This window comes from Monodon monoceros, unplaced genomic scaffold (assembly GCF_005190385.1).
Source record: "Monodon monoceros isolate NGI ecotype Baffin Bay Population unplaced genomic scaffold, NGI_Narwhal_1 Super_Scaffold_13, whole genome shotgun sequence".
Taxonomy (NCBI): Eukaryota; Metazoa; Chordata; class Mammalia; order Artiodactyla; family Monodontidae; genus Monodon; species Monodon monoceros.
Genome location: NW_021703769.1, coordinates 57,628,294 through 57,656,155, shown reverse-complemented (window position 1 = coordinate 57,656,155; position 27,862 = coordinate 57,628,294). Strand labels below are relative to the sequence as shown.

The 27,862-nt window shown below is 51.0% G+C and overlaps 1 protein-coding gene across 1 annotated transcript; it reads left to right on the top strand.

Annotated features, from left to right (window-relative positions):
- Positions 1–18,828: 18,828 nt before the first annotated feature.
- On the top strand, positions 18,829–19,089 carry PRM3 (protamine 3). Its single transcript, XM_029219622.1, has one exon. It carries the CDS (start codon positions 18,829–18,831, stop codon positions 19,087–19,089), a length of 261 nt encoding a protein of 86 aa, XP_029075455.1.
- The last annotated feature ends 8,773 nt before the right edge of the window (positions 19,090–27,862 follow it).

The window sequence follows — 27,862 nt, the reverse complement described above, 5'->3', positions numbered from 1 at the left end:
GCTTCCTGCAGTCCTCCCTGGGGAGCTGCTCACGTGCCGCCTCCCCTGCCCGGGTAGGTGAGGGCCCACGACTAGCTGCACAGCCCGGCCAACCGCAGACCAGGCGGGAAAGTGAAAATAAACGCTGGCTGGCATCCGAGTTTCTGTTTCCTGTCACACAAATGCCTTATCGTCCCCTGGGCCATGTGTGCAGTGGGGTCACCTGGGCTGCTTTTGATTTTCTTAAGGAATAACATTTACATAATGAGTGTATGAACCATATCAAAAAATTGTCAGTGCCCAGACCGACAACTTTATACATTCGCCACTCAAATCAAAATCAAGGTCATTCCCAGCCTCCCAGAGGGTTTCTTTACACCCTTTCCCACCCACCCCCTAGCAGAGGTAACCACTGCTCTGCCTTCTAGAAATATCAGTTAGCTGTGCCTGTTCTTGAACTGTGTACAAAGCAAGCAGTCACACGGTATGAGTCTTTCTTTTCTGGTTTCTTTCACCCAGAGTGATGAGGGTGAGGGTCATGTATGATGTTGCATGATGGGCAGCCTGCTCCGTTTTATTGCTGAGACGTGTCCTACTGCACGGATATACCTCAGTTTGCTTATCCAATCTCCTGTTGATGGATATTCGGGATGTTTCCAGTTTGGGGCTGTTAGGAACAAAGTTGCTGTGAGCATTTGTGTGCAAGTCTTTGCGTGGACGCAGGCTTTCTTTCCTCTTGGGTAAATACCTAGGAATGGGACTGCTGGGTCATAAGCTATGTTTACCTTATAAGAGGCTGCCAAATGGTTTTCCTCGCTGGCTGCTCAGAGCTGTTTCTAGACCTCAGAGGCTCCGCTCCACATCACAGCAAACCTATAAAACGACCCGTGAGCCACATTAAACATCTTTTTTTTTTTTTTTGGAGTAAAAATAGTTCTTTTCAGGGGCTTTTCTAATTTTGCTTTTTTAAATAATTTGGCCTGAGTAACTCATTTGCTCAGTTGGGTCTGCTGGAGTTTCTCAGCAATCACGTTTGGGCAGTCTGACAAGGGAGATAACTGAACACCCAAATTGTTTTTCATTTAGAGTAAGGTTTTTATGAATAATACATTTAGAACCCATGAATGTCCTTCCCTTTCTCAATGGATCTGTGAACTCCTTTGCACCCCTCAAAACCCCACTCAAAGGTCCACACATCCACGAAGGCTTCTGGTTATAGACAATGGCAGCCTCTCCTCCCCCACCCCACCCCCAGCGCAAAGCCTGACGGCACACTCCCTTGGAGGAGAGCACTGGGCACTATCACAGTTAGTGCACCGAGGAGCGTATATCTGGAGTACGGGGAGTGCTTCACACCTCCCTGGATGCTTGGCGCATGTTTGTTGATCTGATTTTTCCAGAATTCTCTGTATGTCAGATGCCCTTACCCAGAAATGCAGGGTCCGGTAGCAGAGGAGCTCATACCACCTTGAACATGGATGTAAAATACTAAGTGCTGGGGGGGCAAAGACCATGTTTTCTTCCAATTCTCTGAGAAGCTGTCTGTGACCCCCAAAGGACTGAGGGGGAGAATCTTTGATGGCCCTGGAAGGAGTGTTCCCTGGGAGAGGGCACTGGTGACTTGTAAGCATGGGGAACAAAGGAGGGGACAGAGGGGGTTCATTTAATGAGCATTTAGAACACACCATCGCCCCTGCACTGGGCCCTGGGGATGTGGCAGGAACAAGACAGACAAGGTCTAGGGGTAGACAGTAAGCAAAGAAAGATGACTTTAGATGTGAAAGATGTGATAAAGAGGAGGAGCAAGAGCAGAAGCGAGGTCAGGGAGGGCCTCTCTGAAGAGCCAAAGCCCTGTATGGCAAGAAGCAGCCAGCCAGGCAAGGCTACAGGCCAGCGTGCTCCACACTGGGGAACAGCCAGTGCAACGGTCCTAAGGCTGGAACACCTTGCTGTGCTGGAAGGCTAGCCAGGTGGCCCTCGGCATCCCGGGTGTCTGCAGCATGCAGAGTGGTGGAGGTGAAGATGGGTGTGTGCAGGGGAGGGGAGTGGGCTTGTCTCAGGCCAGCTCTGGGGGCCCATGGGACTTGGGGCTGAGGGGATTCCAGGCATAGTGACAGCCTGGTGCCTCTAAGTACAATCAGGACAACCCAAGTACACCTTTGGGTGGGTGGCAGATTAGACACGGGACAAGTGACTTGTCCAAGGTCCCTTGGCACCCTGTGCATGCTCCCTCACTGAACCCCAGCCTGCTGGTCCTCTAGCACGTCCTGACTCCCCAAACTCTCTCCCTCCTCAGGGCTGTTCCACTGCCCAGAACACCCTTCCCTGTGCTCCTCCCAGCCAACTCCTACCTGCCCTGTCGGCTCTCAGCTTAAAGAACATTTATCAGAGACGCCACCCAGACTCACCCCCAACTTAAACTAGGTCCTCCCTTCAATCTCCCTCTTACAAGCTTGACCTTTTCCTTTGTGGCGTTTAACACAATTGGCAATTTATTTTACGTGTGTATTTGTGTAAGTCTCTGTTTACCGAGGGTCTCCCCACCTGAGAGGCCCTGGGAGGCTCATGCTCTCTGCCATCTTGCCCCACAGCACAGTGCTGGCCCACGCTTACTACAGGAGGGAAAGGCCTGGATTCTAAGTCCAGCCCCCTCGGAGCCTCTTGCCCCTCTCCAGCTTCCTCTACACAGGGGACCCGAGTCCCCTTCCCCAACCTCTCCCATGTCCCCAAGATGTAAAAGCCCAGGTTATCCCCGATCCCTCTAATTACAATGCCGCCCTGGAAGCCCACCCACCCCAGGGCCTGAAGGGATGACAAAGCCTCCCCCCAGCCCCAGCCGACCAGAGGAGCAGGTCCCTTGGCCAGAGGGGAGAGGGACCCACCAGGGGAGCCAAGCCCCTGGCCCTCTAGCACTGCCCCTTCCCCGACTCCTCATGGAACACATCTGCACTTGTAGGGTTTTCCCCAGGTTTGCTCATTACTAAATTAATTTTAAAAGGAATACACCAAATACAACATGGAATTCTGATTTAGATGCTCGAACAGAAAGAGGACATTAGTGGAAAAACTTGAAATCTGAATAAAGTCGGTAGCATCTTTTTTTTTTTTTTTTACAGTACGTGGGCCTCTCACTGTTGTGGCCTCTCCCGTTGCGGAGCACAGGCTCCGGACGCGCAGGCTCAGCGGTCATGGCTCACGGGCTTAGCCGCTCCGCGGCATGTGGAATCTTCCCGGACCGGGGCACAAACCCATGTCCCCTGCATCGGCAGGCGGACTCTCAACCACTGCGCCACCAGGGAAGCCCCAGTAGCCTCTTAATGTGCTGTGTTTCTAGCTTTCACTAATGTAATGTGACAACGTAAGATGTGAACAGCGGGGGAAACTGGGTGAGGCGGTTTATGGGAACTCTCTGTACTAACCTCGTGAGTTTTCTGTAAATCTACAATTATTCAAACAGAAGAGGTTTGGTCTCAAAAAATAAATTAAAGGAAAAAGAAAGAAAAGCAAGCCACCCATCAGATTGGTAAAAAAGGTAAAGCCAGACAATGCCAAACGTCCGTGAGGACTTGGATAAAGAACAGGGGTGTGTGTGTGTGTGTGTGTGTGTGAAGTGGGACAAGCACTCTGCAAAGCCAGGTAGCACCTGGGGTCAAGTTCAAAACGGGTCTATCCTGCAGCCTCACAATCTTCCAGGGGCTCTCAGAGTGTGGCACTCAGACCAGCAGTATCAGCATCACCTGGAAACTTATGAGAAATGCAGGCCCACTAGAGATGATCATACTAAGTGAAGTAAGTCAGAAAGAGAAAGACTAATACCATATGATGTCACTTACATGTGGAATCTAAAATATGACACAAATGAACCTATCTACAAAACAGAAATAGACTCACAGACAGACATGGAGAACAGACTGGTGGCTGCTAAGGGGGAGGTTTGGGGGAGGGATGATTGGGAGTTTGGGATTAATAGATGCAAACTCTTATATATAGGATGGATAAACAATAAGGTCCTACTGTAGAGCACAGGGAACTATATTCTATCCTGTAATAAACCATAATGGAAAAGAATATGAGAAAGAACGCATATATATGTATAACTGAATCACTTTGCTGTACAGCAGAAATTCACACAACACTGTAAATCAACTAAACTATAGTAAAGTAAGTTAAAAAAAAAAAAAGAAAGAAATACACATCCACAGGCTCCACCCCAGACAAACTGAAAAAAAGGAAAACAAAACCCAAAACAAGTCAAACCCCTGGGCTGGGTGGCAGCAATGGGTGTTTTCACAAGCCCTCCAGGTGACTCTGATGCGTGCTGAAATTTGAGAACCACTAGTCTACCAATGTATTCTAGAGCAATCCCTGAGCATGGTCACAGAGAGAACTGGAATCAGCCTGAGCGTCCGTCATGAGGAGATGAAGATATTAGGGAAAAGGCGAAGTGCAACAGTGCAAATGAGGTTCAGCCCCACTGATCTCTTCCCTGCGTGTCCACAGGGGTGAGTCTCACACACAAAACCCCGCAAACAAAGCAAGTCACAAGATACATGCAAAGGTTTCGGCGCCCAAAAGTGTTCTGATTGGGAACATACACGTATGGATATAAAGATGGGCCCAGGAATGATAAACACCAATATTCTAGGAGAGAGAGGGAAAGGGAATGAGGTGGGGAAGGAAGGAGTGGAAGGGGGGATTCAGATCGGCCTAAAGCATTTTAAGTTTTAAGCCAGGGGCTGGGGAGAAGATACTTTGCATGTCTGAGAAGCTTCGTTAACATAATTTTAACGAGTACATGCTCTTTAAAAATGATTCATCAAGACCCACACAAAGTTAAAAGTGAGGGCCCCTCATTTCAACCTCACAACTACTCTGAATATTTGGTGAATATACCTGCAAAATTGGGTCTCTGCATTCTTTAAAAAATAATGAGTGTAATATGCCGGAAAAGACAAAACTATGGAGACAGTAAAGAGATCAGTGGTTGCCGGGGTAGGGGAGAGGAGGGAGGGATGAACAGTTGGAGCACAGAGAATTTTTAGGCCCGTGAAACTATTCTGTACGATACCATCACTGGGGACACATGTCATTATACATCTGTCAAAACCCTAAAATAAAGCCATAAACTTTAGCTAATAATAATGTATCAATATTGGTTCATCAGTTATAACAAATGCACCACAGCAATGCAAGGTGTTAATAATAACAGGGGGAAAGCGGGGAGGGGCTGCCGGGAGGGGTTGGAGAGGGGGCATATGAGAACTCCCTGTACTTGCTGCTCAACTATCTGTAAGCCTAAAACCGCTCTTAAAAAAAAAAAGCAGTTCATTTAGAGAAATAAATTAACCCCCAAAATGAATGTTTTCTTTGATGATGGATGTTTTAATGTTTTGTAAAATGCAAAGCAGCTCTCAGTAACACGTGGACCTCACCCTCCAGGTGCGTATTCTCCGAGCAGGTAGCCTTGCAACGGACCTGCTGTAAGTTTCTGGCCAGCCCCCGGTGAGGGGCACTGAGATTGGCTCCAACGCTGGCCAGCAGGGCTGCAACGAACTGTGACCTAGTCTCTGTTCATCCGTGACAGCTCATGGCTCATCACCGTGGGCCGCACTTTCCAACGCAGGAGCCTCGAGCCCTGCGTGGCAGATGAACACCTGAAACGTGGCTTGTCTGAACTGAGAAGTGCCGTGAGGGGGGAACCTACCCAGACTTCCCGGACTTGGCACAAAGGGAAGGTAAAGCATGGCGTCATTTCTATATTGACGGCAGCCGTCCCTCCTCCCGCCAGCACTGACACAGCCGCCCTTAAACTCCGCCCGGCAGCCCTTCTCCACGTGGCTCCCAGGACTCTCAGACCCGGCTGCTCCCCAGCTCCCCAGACCCTCAGACCCCCAGCTCCCCAGCTCCCTCAGACCCGGCTGCTCCCCAGCTCCCCAGCTTCCTAACACTGGGGGGCCCCAGGCCTAGTGCTTGGGACTGTCTTTGTCTCCATCTCCACTCACCCCCTTGGTGCTCGTAGTGGGCCCCCAGAGATGTCCCCATTCTAATCCCCGAACCCGTGAACATGTTACCTTACATGGCAAAAGGATTTTGCAAGTATGATTAAATTAAGCATCTTGAGATGGGGCGATTATCCTGGATTGTCCTGGTGAGACTAATGCAATCACAAACAACCAGAAAAAGGGAAAGAAGGAGGGAGGAGGAGAGCCAGAGTCGGAGATGTCTGAAGATGGAGGGGAGAAAACACCATGAGCCAAAGAACACGGGCGGCCAGAGGCTGAGAGAGGCAAGGGAACGGATTCTCCCCTGGAGCCTCCAGAAAGGACTGCAGCCCTGTGGACACCTTGATTTTAGCCCCATAAGACCAATTTTGGAATTCTGACTTGCAGAACAGTAAGGTAATAAATTTGTGTTGCTTTACGCTGCAAGTTTGTAGTATCAATACTATGTCACAGCAGCAATAGGAAACTGAGACAATGATATGATCCAGTCTCATAATTTAAATGCTGACAATGCCCAAATGTATCACCTCCAGCCCTGACGTCAGGTTCAGAGCACCTCCGCTTAGATGTCTGAATTCTGGACCTTTTCCCACAAGCCTTCTCTACTCCTTGCCTCCTACATCTCAGCTGATGGCAACTCCATCCTTCCAGGTGCTCGTGCCAAAAGCCTCAGCTTTGAAGAGTCCTTGACTCTTCTTTCTCTCTTGCTCCCCTCATTCAGGCTGCTAGTAAGCCCTGTTGGCTCCATCTACAAAACTGAGTCAGAATCTGACCACTCCTCGCCAAGCCCGCCACTAACACCCTGGTCTGAGCCACGATTGCCTCTCCTCTGCATGATGGACACAGCCTCCGAACTGGACCCTCTGCCTCCACCCCTGTCCCCCACGTCCTTCCAACACAGCAGCAGCAGGGGGGCCCTTGAGTCAAGAGAACGTCATACCTGTGGTCCCCATCTCCTTCAGAGTAAAGGCCAAATCCTTAGCATGGCTGACAAAGCCATCCATACTGTGCTACCCACCACCCACCTCTATGACCTTGTCTCCCCCAACCCTCGCCTCTCTCTGCTGCAGCCACACCGGCCTCCTTACTGTTCCTTGAACACAGAAGATACACTCCCAACCAGGAGCCTTTGCACTGACTGTTCCCTCTGCCTGAGTATACTTCCCAGATATCCACATCACCGACTCCCTCACTGCCTTCAGGATTTGCTCAAATGTCACCTTATCAACAAGGCCCAGGGCTTCCCTGGTGGCGCAGTAGTTAAGAATCCACCTGTCAACACAGGGGACATGGGTTTGAGCCCTGGTCCGGGAAGATCCCATGTGCCACAGAGCAACTAAGCCCGTGTGCCACAACTACCGAGCCTGCACTCTAGAGCCCGTGGGCCACAACTACTGAGCCTGCATGCCACAACTACTGAGCCCGCGTGCCTGGAGCCTGTGCTCCACAACAAGAGAAGCCACCGCAATGAGGAGCCCATGCACTGCAGCGAAGAGTAGCTCGTTGCAACTAGAGATAGCCTGCGTGCAGCAACGAAGACCCAACGCAGCCAAAAATAAATATAAATAAATAAATAAATTTATATTAAAAAAAAAGAAACAAAAAACAAGGCCTGCCCTGATCACCCTGAATTGCCACTCATCCCAACCACCCGCAGCAAGCCCAGCCATCCTCCTCCTGTTCTACTTTCTCTGTTTTCCTTTCAAAACACTACATGATTAGTTATTATACTTATTGCTCTGTTGCCTGCACGAGAATATAAACTCCATGCGGGCAGGGATCTTTGTTTTGTCTATTGTGCTTAGAACAGTGCTCAGCACAAAAGGCATTCAATAAATATCAGTTGAATAAATTTATAAAAGGAAAGGTATTGGGGTAAAGGTTAACAATTCTAAAACCACTATACATGCATACTGGAGTTGAACATAAGAAAATGGATGGTGGATGGTAGGAGCCAGGTTTCCCACTGTTGGGGTAAGAAGTTAACAGCTAAGCAAGGGGAGGAGGCTGGAGGCTAGAATGATCCATGTGGTGGTGGATTAGGGTTAGAGACATCAGGATGAACTTATGTTTAAAAGTGATACAGATGGCTACACATACAAATATTTATAGATTTGTTTACATACACAGGTTAGTATATACATTATATTCCCCAGAGAGCCTAGAAGAAACAACACCCCATAGCAACGAGCACACCTAGCATCCAGACTTTGGTTTCTAACACCATTCTCCAATAAAAGGAACTAGGGCTCCTTGGAGAAATGGTTGATTCTAGGTTTAAAGCAGGAAACACACAAGATGGGCCTGGGGTATCTAACAGGGCCAGAAAGTAAGGAGGTACGCAAAAACTCACAATGATGGGCCACGTCAAAGGGACACAGGGGCCAACTGAAGAGCTCCTATAGGCCAAAGTGGGAACAATTTGAGCAATACAATAAAGTAGTATTGGATTATAACCCACAGTATGAAATATCCATGAGCCTGTACTGATGTAAATATATGACTGAATAAATAAATGAGGGAGCACAGGCACATTTCCAGTGCAGAAGAATTTCAAATAATTTATGTATATACTCTGCCCTCAGGGAGGTGGGGCATAACTTCCCAGCCCTTACATGTGGGATGCACAGTGACTCACCTCCAAATATTGTATTAAATGAAGTAGAGAAACCTGACACACAGTGCCTCAGTCAGGTGATAAAGGTCAACTTCAACCGTTGTAAGGCAGCTCAAGACCACGTGCCCTTGTTAGGAAGTGGGGAGAATGACCCTTTCCCTCTGTGATCTTCCTCCTCCAAACACACAATCCCCAGTCTAATCATGAGAAAACATCAGACAAATCCTAGTTGACATTCTGCAAAATACCTGAACAGTGCTCCTCAAAACTGTCACAATCATCAAAGACAAGTCTGAGAAACCAGCACAGTCCAGAGGAACCGAAGGAGACATGATGATTAAATGGGATCCTGGAACAGAAAAAGGATATTAAGGAAAAACTAAGGGAATATGAATAAGGCATAGACTTTAGTTAATAATAATGCATCAAAATCGGTTTATTGTGACAAACACACTATCCCTAATAAGATGTTAATAATAAGGAAAACTGGATGTGATACCCTGAACTAGATCCTGGAACAAAAATGGGCATTAGTGGAAAAATTCGTGAAATCCAAAGAGAGTCTGGAGTTGGTTAATAGTAACGTTCCGGCGTTGGTTTCTCAGTTGTGACAAATGTGCCATGGTGATATAAGATGTTAACAACGGGGGAAACTGGGTGAGAAGTAGATGGGAACTCTCTGTAACTAACTTTTCAACTTTTCCCCAAAGAAAAGTGTATTGAAGGAAAAAAAAATAACCTGTATTAAAGGAAAAATAAATAACCTGACAACTAAATGGGATCACGGCACGTGGCAGTTGCTCAGGTAACAAGGTAACGTGTATTATGAGTTTCCATTATTTTTTTCCACATGATGGAAATAACTCATCCAGTATTCAGCAATGCCATGGCCCTTAGGTAAAAAATTCCAAACAATAAAAAAATGAATAAAGTAGAAAGTGAAATCTTCCCCACTGCTAAGTCAATATATTATATTCTGGACTTTTCCCTATGCTCATGTAAACATTTATTTAAAAATTTTTACAAACGTGGGGTGACACCCTACATTTCAGTTTGCTTAGAGTAGATAACACTGTGGACTTCCTTTCGTATCAGGGCACATAACTCTAGTGTTCTTTTTATCTTTTTTAATTTTTATTTTATATTGGAGTAGAGTTGAGTAACAATGTTGTGTTAGTTTCAGGTGTACAGCAAAGTGGTTCAATTATACATATACATGTATCTATTCTTTTTCAAATTCTTTTCCCATTTAGGTTGTTACAGAATATTGAGCAGTTCCCTGTGCTATACAGTAGGTCCTTGTTGATTGTCTATTTTAAATATAGCAGTGTGTACATGTCAATCCCAGACTCCCAATCTATCCCTCCTCCCTTCCCCTTGGTAACCATAAATTCATTCTCTAAGTCTGTGCGTCTGTTTCTGTTTTTTAAATACATTCATCTGTAGCATTTCTTTTTTTAGATTCCACATATAAGTGACATGTGATGTTTGTCTTTCTCTGCCTGACTTCCTTTGCTTAGTATGATAATCTCCAGGTCCATCCATGTTGCTGCAAATGGCATGATTTCATATATACAATGGAATATTACTCAGCCATTAAAAAGAATGAAATATAGTGTTCTCCTGAACAGCTGCAATGTGGATGTGACAATGGACCATTTCCTGAAGGTCAACAGTAAGGTATGGCCATTTTCTTCCCACAAACAGCGCTCTAGTGGGCACCCTCCTACACACACCTTCATGCTCACATGTGGGAATTCCTGCAGGACAGACCCCTGGCTGCAGAATGGTGGGCACAGTGGCACATTTAAAACATTGTCTTCCTACTGCTGATCATCCTCTCGTTACCCTGAGAATGAACTGCCTGGCTCTGTCCTTCTCAAAGGCAGAGGGGAGCATGTAGCCCCTACCCCTCCCTTCATCTCTTTGGTGACATCTTCCCTTGATCCAGGCAGCCATTGTGTGGCCATTGTGGTGGCCATTGTGACCTCACGGATGTGGCTGGGAAGGGGGGGGACACAGGACACGCCATGTGATTGACCAACTGGGACCTCAGAGGGCAGAATTGGACATCCTTCTGAGATTCAGGTTGTGTTTGAGATGACAGGAGTCTTGGGGATTTCTCAGCAGAGCTAGGGCAGTGGGCAGGGAGAGGGTGTGTGACATTTCAAAAGTCGTACTCTGAAACCATGATTTTATATTTGAAAATGACAATAAAAGAATTTTACCACACAAAGCATCCATTTATTGTTCAGTTCTTCAACAAATATTTGGATTTCTTTTATGTACTGATTACTCAGTGCTAGGATGGCTTCAGTGAACAAAATTAAGTTCCTGATCACACAGAACTTATATTCTCCTTGGAGACAAATAATAAACACAATAAGTATGAGTTAGTAGCAAGTGCTGCATTATTTAGGGTAACAGGTGGCTGCTGGAACCCAAAATCCCAACATTTCTGGTGGCCCCCGCAGTCCTCCGACTCCAGAGCAGACCAAACGTCCCATCCCAGAACTCCGAGGGCCTCCTCTTTCCAGGACGCCTCACCTATTTCTGTGATGATTTGACTCATACCCATCTCCTCCACTAAACCATAAGGCTGAGAACTGCTTTCTCCTCTGCAGCCACAGGGGCCTCCTTTCAGTTCCAAACTTTTTCCTGTCCCCCTGCCGAGTCCTCAAACCAATGGGCTGCTCCCGCCAGCCAAGTCTCGGCTCACATGTCCCTTCCACCGAGCGGAGTCCCTGAGTGACCGCTCCCTCCCCAGCTGGGAGACCCACATGGGACAGATGTTGGCACGGCTGGCTCCTTCTTCTCACTCAACTCGCAGCTCAAATACTGCCTCCTCAAGAAGGCCTGTCCCCAGCATCCTAAAGTAAACCTCCAGTCAGCTGCTGTCATATCAACTGATTCTACGCACACTTATAATAAAATTCAAAGCCTCTTGTTCAGTTGTTTGTTCACTTGAATAACGCCGTCTGTCCCAACTAGAATGTAAGCTTCTTGGGGGCAAGAACTCTGACCTCTCTTGCTCATGCTGTAATCCCACCGCCTAGAAGAGTGCCTGGCACAGAGTAGATGCTCAATAAAAACCTGAGTGAGGGAGGGACCCGGCCTGGGTGTCTCAAATTTCTCATCAGCAAAACAGGGTAAATTCCCATCTCTGTCACCTCATGGGGTTCCTCCAGGATCATGTAGGTTACCTTCAAAAAGTACTAAGTGTACAAGACTGGGGGTGATAATTTTAAGTCAGTCTAGACATGAGTCAATAATCGAGAATTTACTGCTGACCTCCTATGTGCCAAGTGCAACATGCTTGTAACTTACTGGACTTCAGCTTCAAATTCATGGTTTTCCCACCTTGTTGTGGGTTGCAGGGTGGGGTCCTGGAAGTTTCTGGGTGCACCCCCTCTGGGTATTAACTATCCACTGGCCCCGTTCTCCTTCCTAAGAACCGCAGCTTTATCCTCAGGGGCAGGGTGCTCTCATGGTAAGGAAAGTGATCAGAAGAAGTTGCTGGGTGGGGGTGTCTGGGAAAGCTCTTTATAGAGTTATAACTCCTTTGCCCCCCGCCCCCTTTCTTCTTCTTCATTTATTCTTGCACAGTGGATAGAGCTGAATTTCCAGCAGGGCCGAGGCTAGCCCTTAATGCGCCTTTGTTCAAATTAGGAAAGACTTCCACTGTGAGCAGTCTAATTAGAAAAAGATAGCTCCCATGGGCAGAAGCATGCTTATGGGTGCTGGGCCTGGCCTGCACTATTCAATCCCCTGGCGGAGAGCTTTGAGCAGTACACGAACTGCACAACCGTCCATGGCAGCCCTGATTTTGGACTGCGAGGCAACCTTGAGGATGGAAAGTACTTGCCTAGGGCAGAGGCGAAAGATAAAAGAAGTCTGGGCCCTTGTTAAGGGTGGAGTCCTTATACCAGCCCTGGAAGGCCTTCCTCCTGACTTCCCCCCCCCCTTTTTTTTTAATTATCTCCATAATTTATTTTGAAATAACTTCGAATTAGAGAAAAGTTGCAAGAACCATACAAAGAACTTCCCTTCATCCAGACTGGTCAATTGTTAACATTCTATTCCATTTACTCCACTCCCCCTCCCTTCTTCCCTCCCTCCCTCCCTCCCTCTCCCTCTTTCTCTATGTAGATATGCACCCCTTGTTTCTGTTCTTTTTCTGAATCACCTGAGAGCAGTTGGCAAACATGATACCCATTATCCCCAAATACTCCAGCGTGTGGATCCCCCAAACAAGACACTCTAATGATCATCCAAATCACCTCTGACTTCTTCAATGAAACAAAACTTCTATGCCAAAGTCACTTCTTTTGGTTTCCTGTTATAATTAATGAAATCGAATTCTAACCGCTGCCCTCTTTATCCCTAAAGTTCATGGGGATGTGGGAAAGGTTAGACGAAGCTGAGAGTGGTCTGGCCCTGTCTTGCCCCCCTCCGCCACAGTCTCTGCTCCTCCGCCTGGGCCTCCTTTTGATTCCTTACACCTTTCAAGCACCTTTCAGCCTCAGAACCTTTTTTCTTTCAATTGAGGTAAAATTCACATCATGTAAAATCCAGCCTTCTAAAGTGAAAATTCAGTGGCATTGAGTACAATCACAACGTTGGGTAACCATCGCTACTCTCTGGGTCCCAAGCATGTTCATCACCCCAAAAGGAGACCCTGCCCCCGCTGAGCAGCCGTTCCCATTCCAGCCGCTTCTAGGCAACCACCCACCCATCTCTGTGTCTCTGACTCTCCCTCTCTGGACATTTCACGTGAGTGAAATCACACACACGTGCTGCCTCTGATCTTCGCAACAGCTGTCCCCTCTTCCCAGATGCTTTTCCCACCTCCCATTCTGACTCATCCTCCTTAGGAGGCTTTCCTAGGGCTTCTCCTGAGGTCAAGCACCACCTCCCCCAACACGCATTCTCATAAAAACCTGAAGTTCCTCTCCTCGGCACTTTTCACAATTATAGTTACTCTGCGTGTTAATTTCATTCACGTTTCCTGTAGTTAGACTGTAAAGTTTATTAGGCAGGAACACGTCTGTCTTGTTTATCACTGTGTGCTGGGGTCTCGCCAGAATCTGGCATATAGCAGGTGTTCAGTGATGCTTTGCAAACTGACTGACTAAGTGAAGAAGGAGCGAGTGAGTGTCCTTACAGGGAAGTCACCTCGTCTCCCCTCCGCTGATGACCTGGAGGCCCACACGCATCACGTCCCCGCCCTCCTTCAGCGAGGGCCTCCCACATGCCCATATATGGACATGATGCAGGCCAGCTCTGGCCCTGTTCTGTGAGGTCCAGGCCTCTGTGACCTTATAGTGACCAGGGCCCTCGCCACACCTATAAGAGGCCCAGGGGTCAGCCCCTGGCTCACAGCCCACAAAGTTCCACCTGCTCACAGGTTGGCTGGCTCAACCAAGGCGGCATCCCCTGCTCTGAGCATCCAGGCCGAATCCATCCATCACCATGGCCAGAACCAGATGTCGCAGCCCGAGCCAGAGCAGAGGCCGCCGCCCGAGACGCAGATATCGCAGCAAGAGGAGACGATGCTGCCAGAGGCGGAGGAGAGGTGAGGGGGTCCGCTCCGTGGGTGGGGGCCGGGGAACTGGGGTGGAGCTGGGGGTTCAGCCCATGCTGAAGTCTGCTCTCGCCCCCTCGTTCTCCGCAGTGTGCTGCCGCCGCTACACCACAACAAGGTGTGCAAGACAGTAAGCGCCCAGTAGCAAGACCACCACACTCCTGCCTGAAACGCTACCAGCCTTCAAGACCCTCTTGCCACATCTCGAACATGCCACCGTTCCAATGAAATGAACAGCAGCCTGCCAGCGAACAATGCCGCCTGTCAATAAACGTTGAAGGAAAAATGTCACTCTCGTCTCTTTATTTTCAGGGACTCAGTGGCGAGGAGGGCTTGGGGACACCGGGAAGAGGGGACGCGAGGGGTGGTTGCCGCACGGGATCTTGTTTCAAACTCTTGACTACTCCCAAGTCACAACCCAAATCTGCCTCCCCGGCCACCCCTTTACAGGCCCCACGGCCGTGCTGGTTTCTGAACGCACGCTCCCCAGCTCTGTGCTCAGTGGCTTTCCGCTGGCAGCCTGAAATGGGCCACAAACTGGCAAATGCTACCAATCAAGACTGGCTTGCCACCCCTACTCCCCACCCCCGAGAGCCAGTAAACATTTCCCAGCTCAAGCTCGATTCACCAGCCGTCACTACATCCCACCAATTCCCCAAGGTGCCAGATGCCGAAATTCCCGTTTTTTAAAAGATGCCTCCGTTTGGGTACAGTGAGTGTAACCTGTCCAGACAGTGGTTGAGCTAAGCTTTCATTTAATCCTCGGGTACAACATCACCCCTGGCTGAGGAAACAAGGTAACTTGGTCCACTGACCATAGGATACACTGAGATATGCGAAGGTGGTTCACAAAACACTTCCGTCCCCTGGCCTCAGAGAGAACTGTCAGATCTTTTAACACAAGAGTCTGGGTCACGATCTCATTGCAGACCAAAGCCCGGGGCATTTCATCAGTGACCAGAACCCTGACCCAGTTGCCTTGACAGGGCCATGCCTTCCATTTATAGAGCACAGGTACTGGGCATTCGCCACTTCCAGGCCTCACACCCAACCTGCAAGGCAGGTATTGACGGCCTCGTCTTTGCAGGTGAGGTCACTGAGCTGGGAGATGAACTTGCTTCCACGACCCAACTACTAGATTGGTTCCACAGCCAGCCAGAAGATGCTGGCAGGACGGCTGAACATGGATCCCCGGGCAGGCTTTTACAAACAGATCAAGCTCCAGCTATGGAGATTCTGACTTAGCAGGGTCTGGGGGTAAGGCCTGGGCATTCGTATTTTGAGCAAGTGCCCTGGGGGAGCCTGAGGGCACTAATATAAGAGGCCTCTGTATTAGTTTCCTATCACCATTGTAATAAATTACCACGAACTTCATAGCTTAAAACACAAATTTATTTTCTCACATGGGCCTTATGGCGCTAAAAGCAAGGTGCAAGCAGGTTCTGAAGGCTGTCGGGAAGCATAACCTTTCTCCTAGTCTTTCAGCTCCTAGAGGCCTCTGGCTTTCCTGGGCTCGGGGCCCCTCCCTCCGCCTTCAAAGCCAGTGGTGTAGCGTCTTCAGATCTCTTCCTGTGACCCTCCTGTCTCCCTCTCCCATCTTATAAGGACCCATGTGATTACACTGAACCCACACTGAATCTTCCATCTCCTTAAGTCACTCACATCCAGAAAGTCCCTTCTGCACGTCAGGTGACAGTCACAGGTTCAGGGCTTAGGGCACAGACATCTTTGGGAGGAGGCATTAATGTGTCTACCACATCCTCCCTGCAGTTGCTATGACTCCGATTCTGGATTTTAATGGGTCATCAAAGTACAGTGAGAGGTGCAGGAGGAGGCCAGAGGTGGAGGGAAGAAGACACATTTGGAGGAGGGAAGAGTGTCCCCGGGGCTGGGGAGGGGGCGGAGGGCCAAGGGCATGGAGTCTGAAGCCCAGCCTTGCCTCTTATTTGCAGGGACCATGAGCAAGTCACTTAACCTCTTCGTGCCTCAGTTAATGAGTAAATGTATGGAATTTCCGGAATTTCTGGCATAGAGTAAGCACAAGATAACTCTGTGGACAGATAAGCCCCACCCCGACCCCTGAGAGACCCCGGCACAGCTGCAAAGGCACAGCTGCAAAGGCGGTGAGGAAGCTTCCGGAAGGGCTACATGTGGATTCGCACCAGCTGGAGGGGGTGGGGAATGAGGGCTTGGATTTGGACAAGAAGGCTGGCGCTCTTCTTGTGAGAGGCACAGGGACGCGTTTTACGGGCGGATCGAGGGGCGGCTGCTGTGCTCTGGGCTGCTTTCACAGGAGGGGCCAAGGTGGGGGGACTTACACGCTCCTTACACACAAGGCCCCAGAGAGCTGCCGACAGACCCGACCAACACTGTTAACAGTAAGAGCAGGAGGGCAGGCCGCAGCCTCCTCCCCCTGCCCCCAAGGCCAGCTGCAGCCCCAGCCCCAGCCGCCCCACCCACAAGCACGATGGTCGGATGCCGCCTGAGGAGTCCGAGTGAAGGTCTCCGTCAGCAGCAGGGCTCTGGGCAGCAGGGCAAAAGTGAGCGCCTGCAGCAGGTGCAGGAGCTGAGGCTGGAGGATGTCCCGATCTACGGGAGGACCCACAGAGGCCCTATCGTGACAGACAGGAGCCACAGGCGGGGGGGCTTGTGCAGTGCTGGGACCCCACCCTGTCTGAAAGCCCCCCAAGCCCATCCCCACCCAGATTCCCCAGATGGCCCCGTAACTAGAACTTTTTCCAAAAGGCTGCAGAAGGATCGGGAGGAGGAGAAGATGCATAAGGCAGCTCCCAGCCTCCCTGGGCCCACCAGGAAGAGTCGCCTGTCAGGAAGCACCTCGTGAGACCATAGCAAGTCCCCCTCGAATGCCCAAGCCCCAAGTTTGCAAGGAGCCCACAAGATCTTGAGTAAAATGAGCAAAAGTCATTTGCCAGATAAAGCTTGAGATAAGAAACTTGCTGGCCTGTCAGGGTCTCCATTATGCAAACGGCACAAACAAGGCTTCTATTCACCATGGGGTCAGGGGAGGAGGAGAGGGTCAGGGCAGGGGGCTCATCCCTGAGTACCGTGCTGGTGTGTTACCCTGTGACACTGTGCGTGTCCTCTCACCCGGAGCCATCATGATGCCCAAGGCCACACTACTCCCCCCTTGACCTTTCCATTTCCTTGTCAACTCCCAGCCCATGTGAAGAACCTGAAGGGGTGTTGGACAGCTGGGGAAAGTGCGACCCGTTACGAGATGGGAAGCAGGTCTAGCATGCTCCAGCAAGAACAAGGCCAGCGTGGGCGGAACAAAAGGCAAGGGGCAGAATTGCGTGAGGCCTTGTGGGCCGCTGGGATTCTGAGATGGGACCCTCATTATCACAACAGGGCCATGGAGGCTCACAGGCAGAATCCATTCCTGCCTCTTCCGAGCTTCTGGGGGCTCCTCGTAATCCTTGGCGTTCCTCTGCTGTGGCCGCATCTCCAGTCTCTGCTTCCTGTGTGAAATCTCTGCCTCCCTCTTAGAGGGACGCTTGTGGTGGCACTCAGCGTCCACCCAGATAACCCAGGATCATCTCCCTATCATCTCCCCGTCTCACTCGAGGCAGGGGAAGTTGGCAGTCAGAGTGGAGGGGTGCGGGGAGTGGTGGAGAGGGTCCAGAGACCCAGACACAGTCTTCACCGCGTGGCCCCAACCAGCCCTACTGAGACCACACCAGGCAGGGCCGTTAGAACAGAGCCGCACGTGCCTCCTTAATCCCCTCGGAGGCCTTAGTGACCACGAGGCTGGACTAGAGGGGACCAGGCCCAACTCTGAATCCTGGCTCCACCACTGACTAGCTGTGGGACTCTGGGCTGGTTACTCAGCCTCTCTGAGCCTGCTCTCCCTTTGTAAAATGTAACAATCGTACCTACCTCACAGGGTACATTAGTTTCTTTCCTCTCAGCCTACCACAGCCACTGAGAATCTGGGACAATATCTGTATTATATGTCAGAAAATAGATTCCTAGTGCTCAGAAATGACCAAGGAGACTTAACCCCCTCCCGGGCTGAAATTGTGCTGGGTGGGCATGTGTAGCTAGAGGCTGGTGGCCCCAAAAGCTTACAAGCCGCTGCCTTTAAAGGGTGATTTTGGAGAACAGGAGAGAGTGAGTAGGGTTTTCTTTAGTTTTATAAAAGTATAGTGCACAAGTTTTAAGTATGCAGGTCAAGAAGCCAGACATTGCCAGTGCTCCCTGGGAGGCTCCCTCGTGGCTACTTTTCATCACATACTGTCAGCAGCTCTCTTGGGCTGGATACTTCTGGGTTGTGGGGAGGAGTCTGTGTGCTCTCCTGCTTCTGGAAATTCTATCCCCAACTCTCATCCCAGCTAAAAGGGGGACTTTTGCCAGGGCAAACAAGGCCAGATGGAGGAGGCAACACGGCAGGGAGAGGCTGCACGGGTGTGGGCCCGGCATTTGGCCTCGGTCCTGCCCTGTATGTGGCAGGGGCTCAGTGGGACAGCTGGTAGCCTAGGTTTGAGTTCAGGTGTCGGCTCAGACTCAGGTATCCCAGGGTGACATCCCCTTTGTGATGTCAGCGCTCTGCTTACCACCCTCTCCGGCCCCTCCATACCCCACCAGTGGCCTTTCCTCCCAGTCCAGAGAGGCAGCCAAAGTGGGCGATGGGTTCCCACTGTGCCAAGCTCGGCACGGGCCACGGCCGGGGCCACGAATCCTCCATGAAGAAGCTCGTGGCCTGCATGAGTCAGGATAACGTCTCATTGTCGTCGGAGGGTGAGGAGGAGGGAGAGGCAGAGGGAGAGGTGGAGGAGCTCCCGGTGCAGGGCAAGCTGCTGCTGCTGGAGCCTGAGTGGCAGGAGGAAGGTGCCAAAGACGACTCTGTGGCCCAGAAGAACCCCAAGCCCAAGCAGACGCAGTCCTGACCCATGACGTGGCCCGGGAAGAGGTGCCGGTCGCTGTTCCAGAGAGAAGAACTTTCAGAAAAGAGTAAATAAAGAGTCTCCAAGGAATCCTCCTCCTGTCTGCTCTCCCCCCGCTGCCACACCCCGACCCTGTGCCCGTGGCACCGCGCGCGCACATGTGCGTGTGTGCAGGGAGGTTGAAGAGCAGGAGTCACTGACCCCCGTCCCTGAACTCCAGCCAGAAGCCCTCACAAGGTCCACTCCCTGTGACTTCTCAGCCGCCGTCCCGTGCTGCAGGGGGTGGAGAATGTGGTAGCCTGGGCTAGAAAGTCACCTCAGCCAGTCCCGTCTCCAGGGAAGATTCCTCCCTGAGTCTGAGCAGATGCAGGCTGAGAGCACCCGATGGGACAGTATCATCTCCCTCTGCAAACCCCCATTTTGCTGCTCTAACCATAAACGGTCTTAAAGAGCACAGACTTGGGAGGTCAGCAGACCTGCTTCCAATTTCTTTGCGCTCGCTGTGTGACACTGAGCAAGTCGCTGTCTGTCTCTGAACCTCAGCCTGCCCTCCCTGCCTAAGGGTGACGTTAATAGCTACCCACAGGTCAGCGGGTCGGGAGAAATGACTGAAACGCTGGGTGGGACCGGGCCTGGCACGCAGTGAGTGTTTCACCAAGACGGGCACTGCTGTTGGAGCCACGGTGGTTCCATCTGACTCGCAGGCCCCGGTTTTGGGGGCTGAGCAGGTTGGAGGGGTCTGAGTCCTTCTCAGCCACTGATTCTTCTGCCATCCCTACACTCAAGGTGACCATCTGTACCCTCATGAGAGGCTCACTTCTGCCTTGTTCAAGGGTTCCAGCTGTGGGGGCAGAGCCAATACCCTCATTAGAACAATGGGCAAAGGAAGCCCAGAGAAGGGGCCAGACACAGATCTAAGACCCAGACCCTGGGTCCACTCACTCTGGCCTTCTTCTAGAAGCATCATAATGTGTCTGCTGCCCCTCCTGTCCCTGGGTCCCTTAACCTTTTTCTTTCCAATAGAAATAACAAATGTGATCTCCACCCTCTTCCCTCAATAGCCCCCAAGCACCAGCCATCTGAGCCCGAGAAGGATCCTGATCAGGGCTGCTGGGAGGGGTGGGGAGGCAGTATTTCCAGGGACGTCTCTATTTCTTTGGGGGCTGGGTGAGGGGTAAGGAGAGGCCTTGGGCTACTCAAAGAGGAGGCCACCACTGAGGCCTGCAGATGGCCCTCGGCACCTGAGGCTTGAAGGAGGTGGCCCTGCTGTCTGTGACCACCCACCCCCGTCCTGACCAAGCAAGTCGGTCGGCAGCTTTGTCCTTTTGTCCAAGGCCTACAGATCCACCCGCCCATTCATCTGCCCAGCAAACATTTGTTGGGGCCCTACTGTATGCCAGGCACTGTGCCAGTCATACAGTATGGGCCCTGGGATCAATAAACACAGTCTCTGTCCCACTACACACTCGAGGCTGGGGAAGTTGGCAGTCGGAGTGGAGGGGTGCGGGGAGTGGTGGAGAGGGTCCAGAGACCCAGACACAGTCTTCACCGCATGGCCCCCAACCAGCCCTACTGAGACCACACCAGGCAGGACCGTTAGAACAGAGCCACACGTGCCTCCTTAATCCCCTCGGAGGCCTTAGTGACCACGAGGCTGGACTAGAGGGGACCAGGCCCGACTCTGAATCCTGGCTCCACCACTGACTAGCTGTGGGACTCTGGGCTGGTTACTCAGCCTCTCTGAGCCTGCTCTCCCTTTGTAAAATGTAACAATCGTACCTACTTCACGGGGTACATTAGTTTCTCAGGGCTGCTGTGACAAATGATCACAAACCTGGTGGCTTAAAACAAAAGAATTGTATCCTTTCACTTCTAGAGGCCAGAAGTCTCAAATCAAGGAGTTCTCTGGGCCACATTCCCCCGGAGGCCCCAAGGGAGAATCCTCCCTCCCTTGTCGAGCTCACGGTGGCTTGTGGCTGCACAAGTCTAATCTTGGCCTCTGACTTCCCATGGTCTCTTCTCCCTGAGCCTTCTCTTCTGTCTCTTATAAGGACACTAGCCATTAGATTTAGGGCCCACCTGGATAATCCAGGATGCTCTAAATATCCTTACATCTGCAAAGAGGCATATTTTCCAAATATGGTCACACTGACAGGTTTCAGGGGTTAGGATGTGGACACATCTTTTGGAGGGGCCACTGTTCAGCCCACTATGAAGGGTCACTAAAGCCGCCTAGAAGGAGTGGGGCCTGGACGGAGCCCAGCCATGTAGGAAGTGCTCTGTAAACGAGGGTGGTTTTCACCGTGAGTGCTATGACATGTTTATTAAGAAATAAACTACAATAAGAGCAGACGATAGCAAAGCTGTGCACGAGCTATAGAAAGGGGTAAGTAGACATGGGCTGGGGGGCCTGCCAGTGGGAGGGGAGATGGAGATGGAGGGAGTTTCCTGAGGGGAGGGGCAGGCTGAGAGTGGCCAAAAGCTAAGACCAAGGGCTTCGGCCAAGGCGTGGGGAGGGGTGGGTGGCTGTGGAGAGAACACCCGAGACTAGGGAGCTCCCACTGGGCCCCGTGTGCACACACAGGTGGGCTTTCTTCCACAGGAGGTCTGAGCAGGGATGCAGGGCCCTCATTAGCAGGGAAGGGAGCTGAGTCGGCAGGCAGGAATCGAGGGAGGAAAACAGTTTTCAAGGGCCTCCTGTGGTTTGACAGACATCTCAGGCTCACAAGAATACCAGGAAGGAAGGGATGACATTCCTTTGTCAGATAAGGAAACCAGGCCTTGAAAACCAAAACGAACTACCCGAGACTGGACATCAGAACAAAGTGGGCTTTGAACCTGACTCTAAATCTCCCGGCCTTAAATCTTGCTGGGAAGGTGGGCTTGCCAGGCAGGCCCCGGGACCACCGTCAGTCCAGGTGGTTATTCTTATCATCTATCCAGTAAGTCATCCAGTCATTCACCCATCCAACTCATTCATGGATGTATGATAAATGGATGGGATAAATGGTTGGATTTGCAAGTCAAAAGGACCTTAATGATTGATTGTCTCAGTTCTATTCATGCCCCATATTCAAATACACATGAGCATCCAAAACCCAGCGGAGACAGTTAAGTGACTTTAGGAAGCACTCAGCTATTAAAGGCTCCCTTTCCCATTCCTATCTCTTAGGATGAAAGTACAACTAAGATGGCACCCCATGGCTTTGCTCCTGTGTCAGTTTCACCCAGATGAGAAACGCCATCATGCATGGAATGCTAGAGGGAAGAAGTCAAACTCTTTGCAGGAACGTGTTACTACAGTGATTTCTATGCAACACTGATTAAAGCTTGTACACTGGATGACTTATCCTTGAGTCGGCATTTTGATTTCATTAAACGTGTCACGTGTTTGGGGGCCTGGTTTGGAAGCACAAAGCAGGGAAGAGGTTGGGTAGGGAGGAGGGACATGCCTTGTGATGGGACCTCATGAAAGTATAAGGAACAAATCCTCACACAGGGTCACAAATGAATGGGAGGTGGAGACATCAAGAAGACTTTGGAGTAGATGGGCGACACTCTACTTGGGCAGAGCCCTCCTTTGTCCTATATGCTCCCATGTTCGTGCACACACACGCACTCACACACGGGATGCCCACAGGCCCACACACTGTTCGTGTGATCCACATGCAGTAGGCAGTCAAGAACCGTGGCAGGAGAGAGGCAGGAAGAGGGGTTAGGTATGTGCATTTTGCAGTCCAGAGCATCCTGAGTTTGAATCCTGGCTCATCCTGTTTCCCTGCTGCATGGCCTTGGGCTGCTGATCAACCTCTGAGCCTCACTTGTTTCAACAAACTTTACTAAGGGACCAACTGTTTTCAGGGGCTGGGCTAGGTTCTGGGAACACAGAGGACACACAAGGCCCTGTCCACAGAAAGAACACAAACGTGTAAGCACAAGACTTGCCGGTCACAATAAGCAGTATCAAAGGAGCAAGGTCTGGATGTAACGCAGAGCAACTCTGGTGCAGCAGGGCTGGGGACAAAGGTCAAGGAAGGCCCAGTGGAGGAGACCTGAGGGAAGCACATTCCAGGCCAAGGGAACAGTATGTGCAAAGCCCCAAGGAAGGAAAGAGCTTGAGGTGTTCCAAAGACTGGCGCGGCTGGCACAGATGTGCAGGTGGCCGCCAGGGGTTGGCAGCACCAGGTGGGGCCAGGCCACGCAGGATCTGCAGGGCCGTGGGGAGCTTGGACATTTTATTTGGTGTGATAAGTCACGGGAGGGTCTTAATCAGGCAAGAGACAGGGTCTAGTGTCTTTGCTGGGTGGAGACTGAATGGTAGGGGACAGAAGGGACAAGAGGAAGAGCTGTGGGAGGTCATGGCCAGGAGGGAGGGAGCAGGGCCTGGACCAAGGGCGGCACAGGAGACCTTCCTCTTGGAGGGCAGGTCTGAGATCCGAGATTCATGCTTCCTTCCCCCCAAACCTCCTGGTTCCCTGTTTAAAAACAAAAGCCACATAATGTCGTGATACTCATTGACACCTCAGTGCTAAAGAGTTTGGGAAGTGCTTCTAGAGAGCAGTTTTAAGGGAGGAGGTGGAGACAGAGGGTCAGAGGATAAGGTCAGGGACTTTGAGCCCCACTCACCAAAGGACTTCCCTATTCCCTGGACAGTGTCCTTTTATGATACAGTCACTGAAGGCAGGAGTTCTACTGTAGAGACATCAACTCTGTAATAGAGGAAGTGAACTGGGAAGCAGACAAACTGGGTCGCGTGTGTGGTTTATGGCCCCATCTTAACCCCACATTTCCCTGAAACCAACACTCAGAAAAAAGTGGTACAAATACACAGACATTCAGTCACATATACAAAGAAATTGCCATTCAAACCCACTCAGACGCAGAGCCCGAGGTTCACGTGCGGACTCCCAGATCCACACCCCCCCATACACACACGCAGGCTCTCACCTGCCTCCCCTCCCACACACCGAAACACACACAAGCAAGCACATGTGGGCACATAGCTGCCCTCCCGCAGTCAGACACACGACGACAAGAGGACAAAAATCAAACCACAGATTCATTCTTTCACTTGCTTGGTTTGGGGTGGGGCGGTAGTAGTTTGGGGGCAGGCCTGCGGAAAACCCAAATTCAGGAAACAGAGAGAAATAGATGCTAAATTCAGCCACCTAGAGGTCCTGCACATTCCCCCCACCCCCACCCCCCGTGTTGGGATGTTGGGTTGAAGTGAGGTCTGAGAAATAGACACAGCCCCGCCTGTGGTGGGACTGCTCGCTCAGCTGCCCGGGCACCACTAAGGGGACCCAACAGTCCTGGGGGTGGCGGGGGGAGCAGCCAGGGAAGAGGGTACAGAGCCTGCGTTGAGATGCCCATTTGAGGTGTGATTCAGGAGGAAAAAGACCTCAAACTGTAGATTCAGCTCCCCTATTCCCTTGTTGGGTGACCCTGGGGCTGTCTCTTAACCTCTCTGAGCCTTATTTGCACCTCAGGCTTTGTCAAGAGGTCCAAGGTGCCATGCTGTTCTTGATCGCTACATCCCCTGTACTTAGCACATATTAGAAGCTCAGCAAATATTTGCTGAATAAATGAAAGAATGTGCAGGCATTAAAGCAACAGTGAGGGGCTTCCCCGGTGGCGCGTGGTTAAGAATCCACCTGCCATTGCAGGGGACATAGGTTCGAGCCCTGGTCTGGGAAGGTCCCACATGCCGCGGAGCAACTAAGCCCTGGCACCACAACTACTGAGCCCGCGTGTCACAACTACTTAAGCCCATGTGCCTAGAGCCTGTGCTCCACAACAAGAGAAGCCACTGCAATGAGAAGCCCATGCACCACAACAAAGAGCAGCCCCCGCTCGCCACAACTAGAGAAAGCCCACACGCAGTAACGAAGACCCAACGCAGCCAAAAATAAATAAATTTATTAAAAAAAAAAAAAGCAACAGTGAGATGCCACTTTTGAACCCAGTGAATGGGCAAAACCAGAAAAGTTTTGATAATAACAAGCACTGGGAGAACCCAGCGAAGCAGACACAGTTGAATGCAGTTGCCAAGGGGTCAAATGTGCATGCACATGTTGGCAGGCGAATGGGGCAGTGTCTATGAACATTTACAGTGTGCAAAGCATTTCTCTCATGTGTGCCAGGGCCACATGGCTTGCAAGAGCAAAAAACTGCAAACAACCCATAGGATGGCTAAATGAACACACAGGTTCACTGAGGACTACCGTGCAGTTTTTAAAAGAATGGGGTTGATCTCTATGCTATCTACTCAGATTGCCAGGACATGCTGTTGGGTGAAAAGGGCTAGATGGAGAAAGATATACCATTGATGGAGGGGAAAAATTCTACACAAAGAATTCTACACTGTACTTTTATGGGGGAAAATGCAGATATGTAAGTGCTTAGAAAAAGATCTGGAAGGACATAGACTAAGCTGGTGCCTGGGGATATGTCTGGGGAGGAGAAATACTTTATTTTCCACTAGGAAATGAAAATCAGGGAGAAAAGGCATGAGCATCAGTGAAGTATCTAATAAGCGCTCAGCAAAGCTCTGTTGACTCTGGAAAAAGATAGCACAGGAATGCTGAATGTAAACTCTGCCTCTGGAACTGGTCCAGGCAAGGTGACCCAGAAAGCTCTCCTCAGTGGGACTCACCACCCCAGGGCAGGGAGAGGCCACGGCTAGCCACCCACTGCCTTCCCCCAGCCAAGCCTCTGCCTATAAACCAGCAGGGTGGCACCAGGGCCTCTCCTGCTCCCTGGAGCCTCATCTCCTGCCACCTGCCACTCAGGTCCTCAAATTTTGGCCTCCAGGCCCTTGCTGACGCCATGCTCTGCCAGGAGTGCTCTCCCTTCTCCTCCCTGGGCTGAGTCTCGCTCGCTCTTTAAAATTCCGGTCAAGGGTTGCCTCCTCCCAGAGGCTGCTCATCCCTGCTGGCTCGGCCAGGGGCCCATGCGGCACGGGCCACCATCAAGTCTCCTGCTGGTCAGTGTGCCCTGAAGCAACGGGCCTTAAGCGAAAGGACTGGGGCGCGATCAGCCCCTCCAAACGGCTTTCCCATGGTGTGGCGGCCGCAGAGCTGAGAAGCCCTCTTGCCCCCGTCCCCAGTGTCCCCAGACTGTGATGGTCAGCCCTCGTGTCTAGTTGCACAGCTTCTGCAAATTCTTGATTCCCCTCTGTGTCAACTGCCAAAGGTAACCACAGTGCTCTTTTCATCTGCTGCTAACACCTACTTTGCCACTTATGGGATGGGGTCGGGCGGGAGCCAGACCGGCCTATTAGAATAATGCCCACAAAGAGGCTCCAAGCAAGGTCCTGGGAGATTTACTGATGAAAAGGCACTGGGCCTGCCAGGCTTGGGCTTTCTGACAGCTCTATCGGCCACTGCATTAAGGGAATTTGCCTGAAGCCACAGGGAGGGTGGGAGGGAGGGGGGTGGGGGTGGGGTGGGGAGCTGGGACCAGGACCTGGTGTGCCACAACCGGGGCTCTCAGAAATCCTCCTTCCTGCCCCTCCTTTTTTTGAGTTATTAACACAGTACCAGCAACTGCTTTATGAAAGCCGGTTAATACTGGATACTTCACATAATCTCTGACCTAATCTCTCCTTTTTCACCTGTTACACGGGGATAATAGGCCTGCTGGAATGTTCCCACCAAGTCTCCCCAGGACCTTGGAAGACCAGCCACCAGCTCAGTCCATCACTCCTCCTCTGCTGGATGAGATCCTTCTCCTTGGGCTCGAGCATCCCCTCCCTTCCACGGAAACACACCACCTTTCCTGCCGTCGGGACCAGCTGGGACTAGGTTCTACCCCATGTAATGCAGCAACCTCTCTGCACAGAGGCCAAGCCCCAGGTCTCTCCAAAACACTTTCACCAAGTTCCATCAGCTCCCCGAGTAGCGCTTTTCTCATCTGGTAAATGGCGACATAATTTCCACCTCACAGAACCATGGGGGAGAGTAAATAAGACAACATACCAAGACACTGTCACCTGGCCCACAGCAGGCTCAGCAAATGGCGACTCCTCTTCCAGGGAGTGACGGGTGACCCCAGAACTCAGGTCTTGGACTCCTCAAGCAGTGTTCTCTACTACAAAGCTTGAATGTCCTGGCTTTCCCTTAGGACTGTCTTTGTACCCATTTCGGGGGCTAGTGTGGTAACATCCTGGGAGAGGGAGGTCAGGGACAGTTGTGAGGTGTGTCCCAAGGCCCCCACCGTAGGTCTCTGTGGCTAATAACCAAGCTGTCCAGAATTTCAGCAGCCAGAGGGTTTTTTCCACACCCAATCCTGTAGTGTCTCCTGGGCCTGAAGGAATGTCTCCTGCAGTCAGGGTGAAATCCAAACCCCCCCACGTTCCAACAAAGCCCTGCCCCATCAACTGGACCCCTGTCAACCTCTATAACTCACCCCTGCACTCACCCTCTGGCTCTCTACACCAACTATACACGTCTCCTTTCTGATCCTCAACTATGCCAATCGCTCCCACCACAGGGCCTTTGCACTGGCTGTTCTCGCTACCTGGAATCCTCATCACCCTGCTTTTAGAAAGGCCTCAACTCCAGCCTCCAAGAGGCTTTCCCTGACTGCCTTATCTCACGCCTGCCCTCACTCCACAAACACCTTGTTGTTGTTCCCTTTTTCCCTCTTTATTTTCCCATAGCACTTACCATGATCTGAGATGATCATGTGAATTCACTGTCTCCCCTATGTCTGCTTGAACGCCCCTGAGTTCCCAGTGCCTGGCAGACAGTAGGCACTCAATAAATACCTACTG

What these genes read in the sequence shown, in the direction of transcription:
- PRM3 (XM_029219622.1), top strand. Translation starts at nt 18,829, where the DNA reads ATGGGTTCCCACTGTGCCAAGCTCGGCACGGGCCACGGCCGGGGCCAC.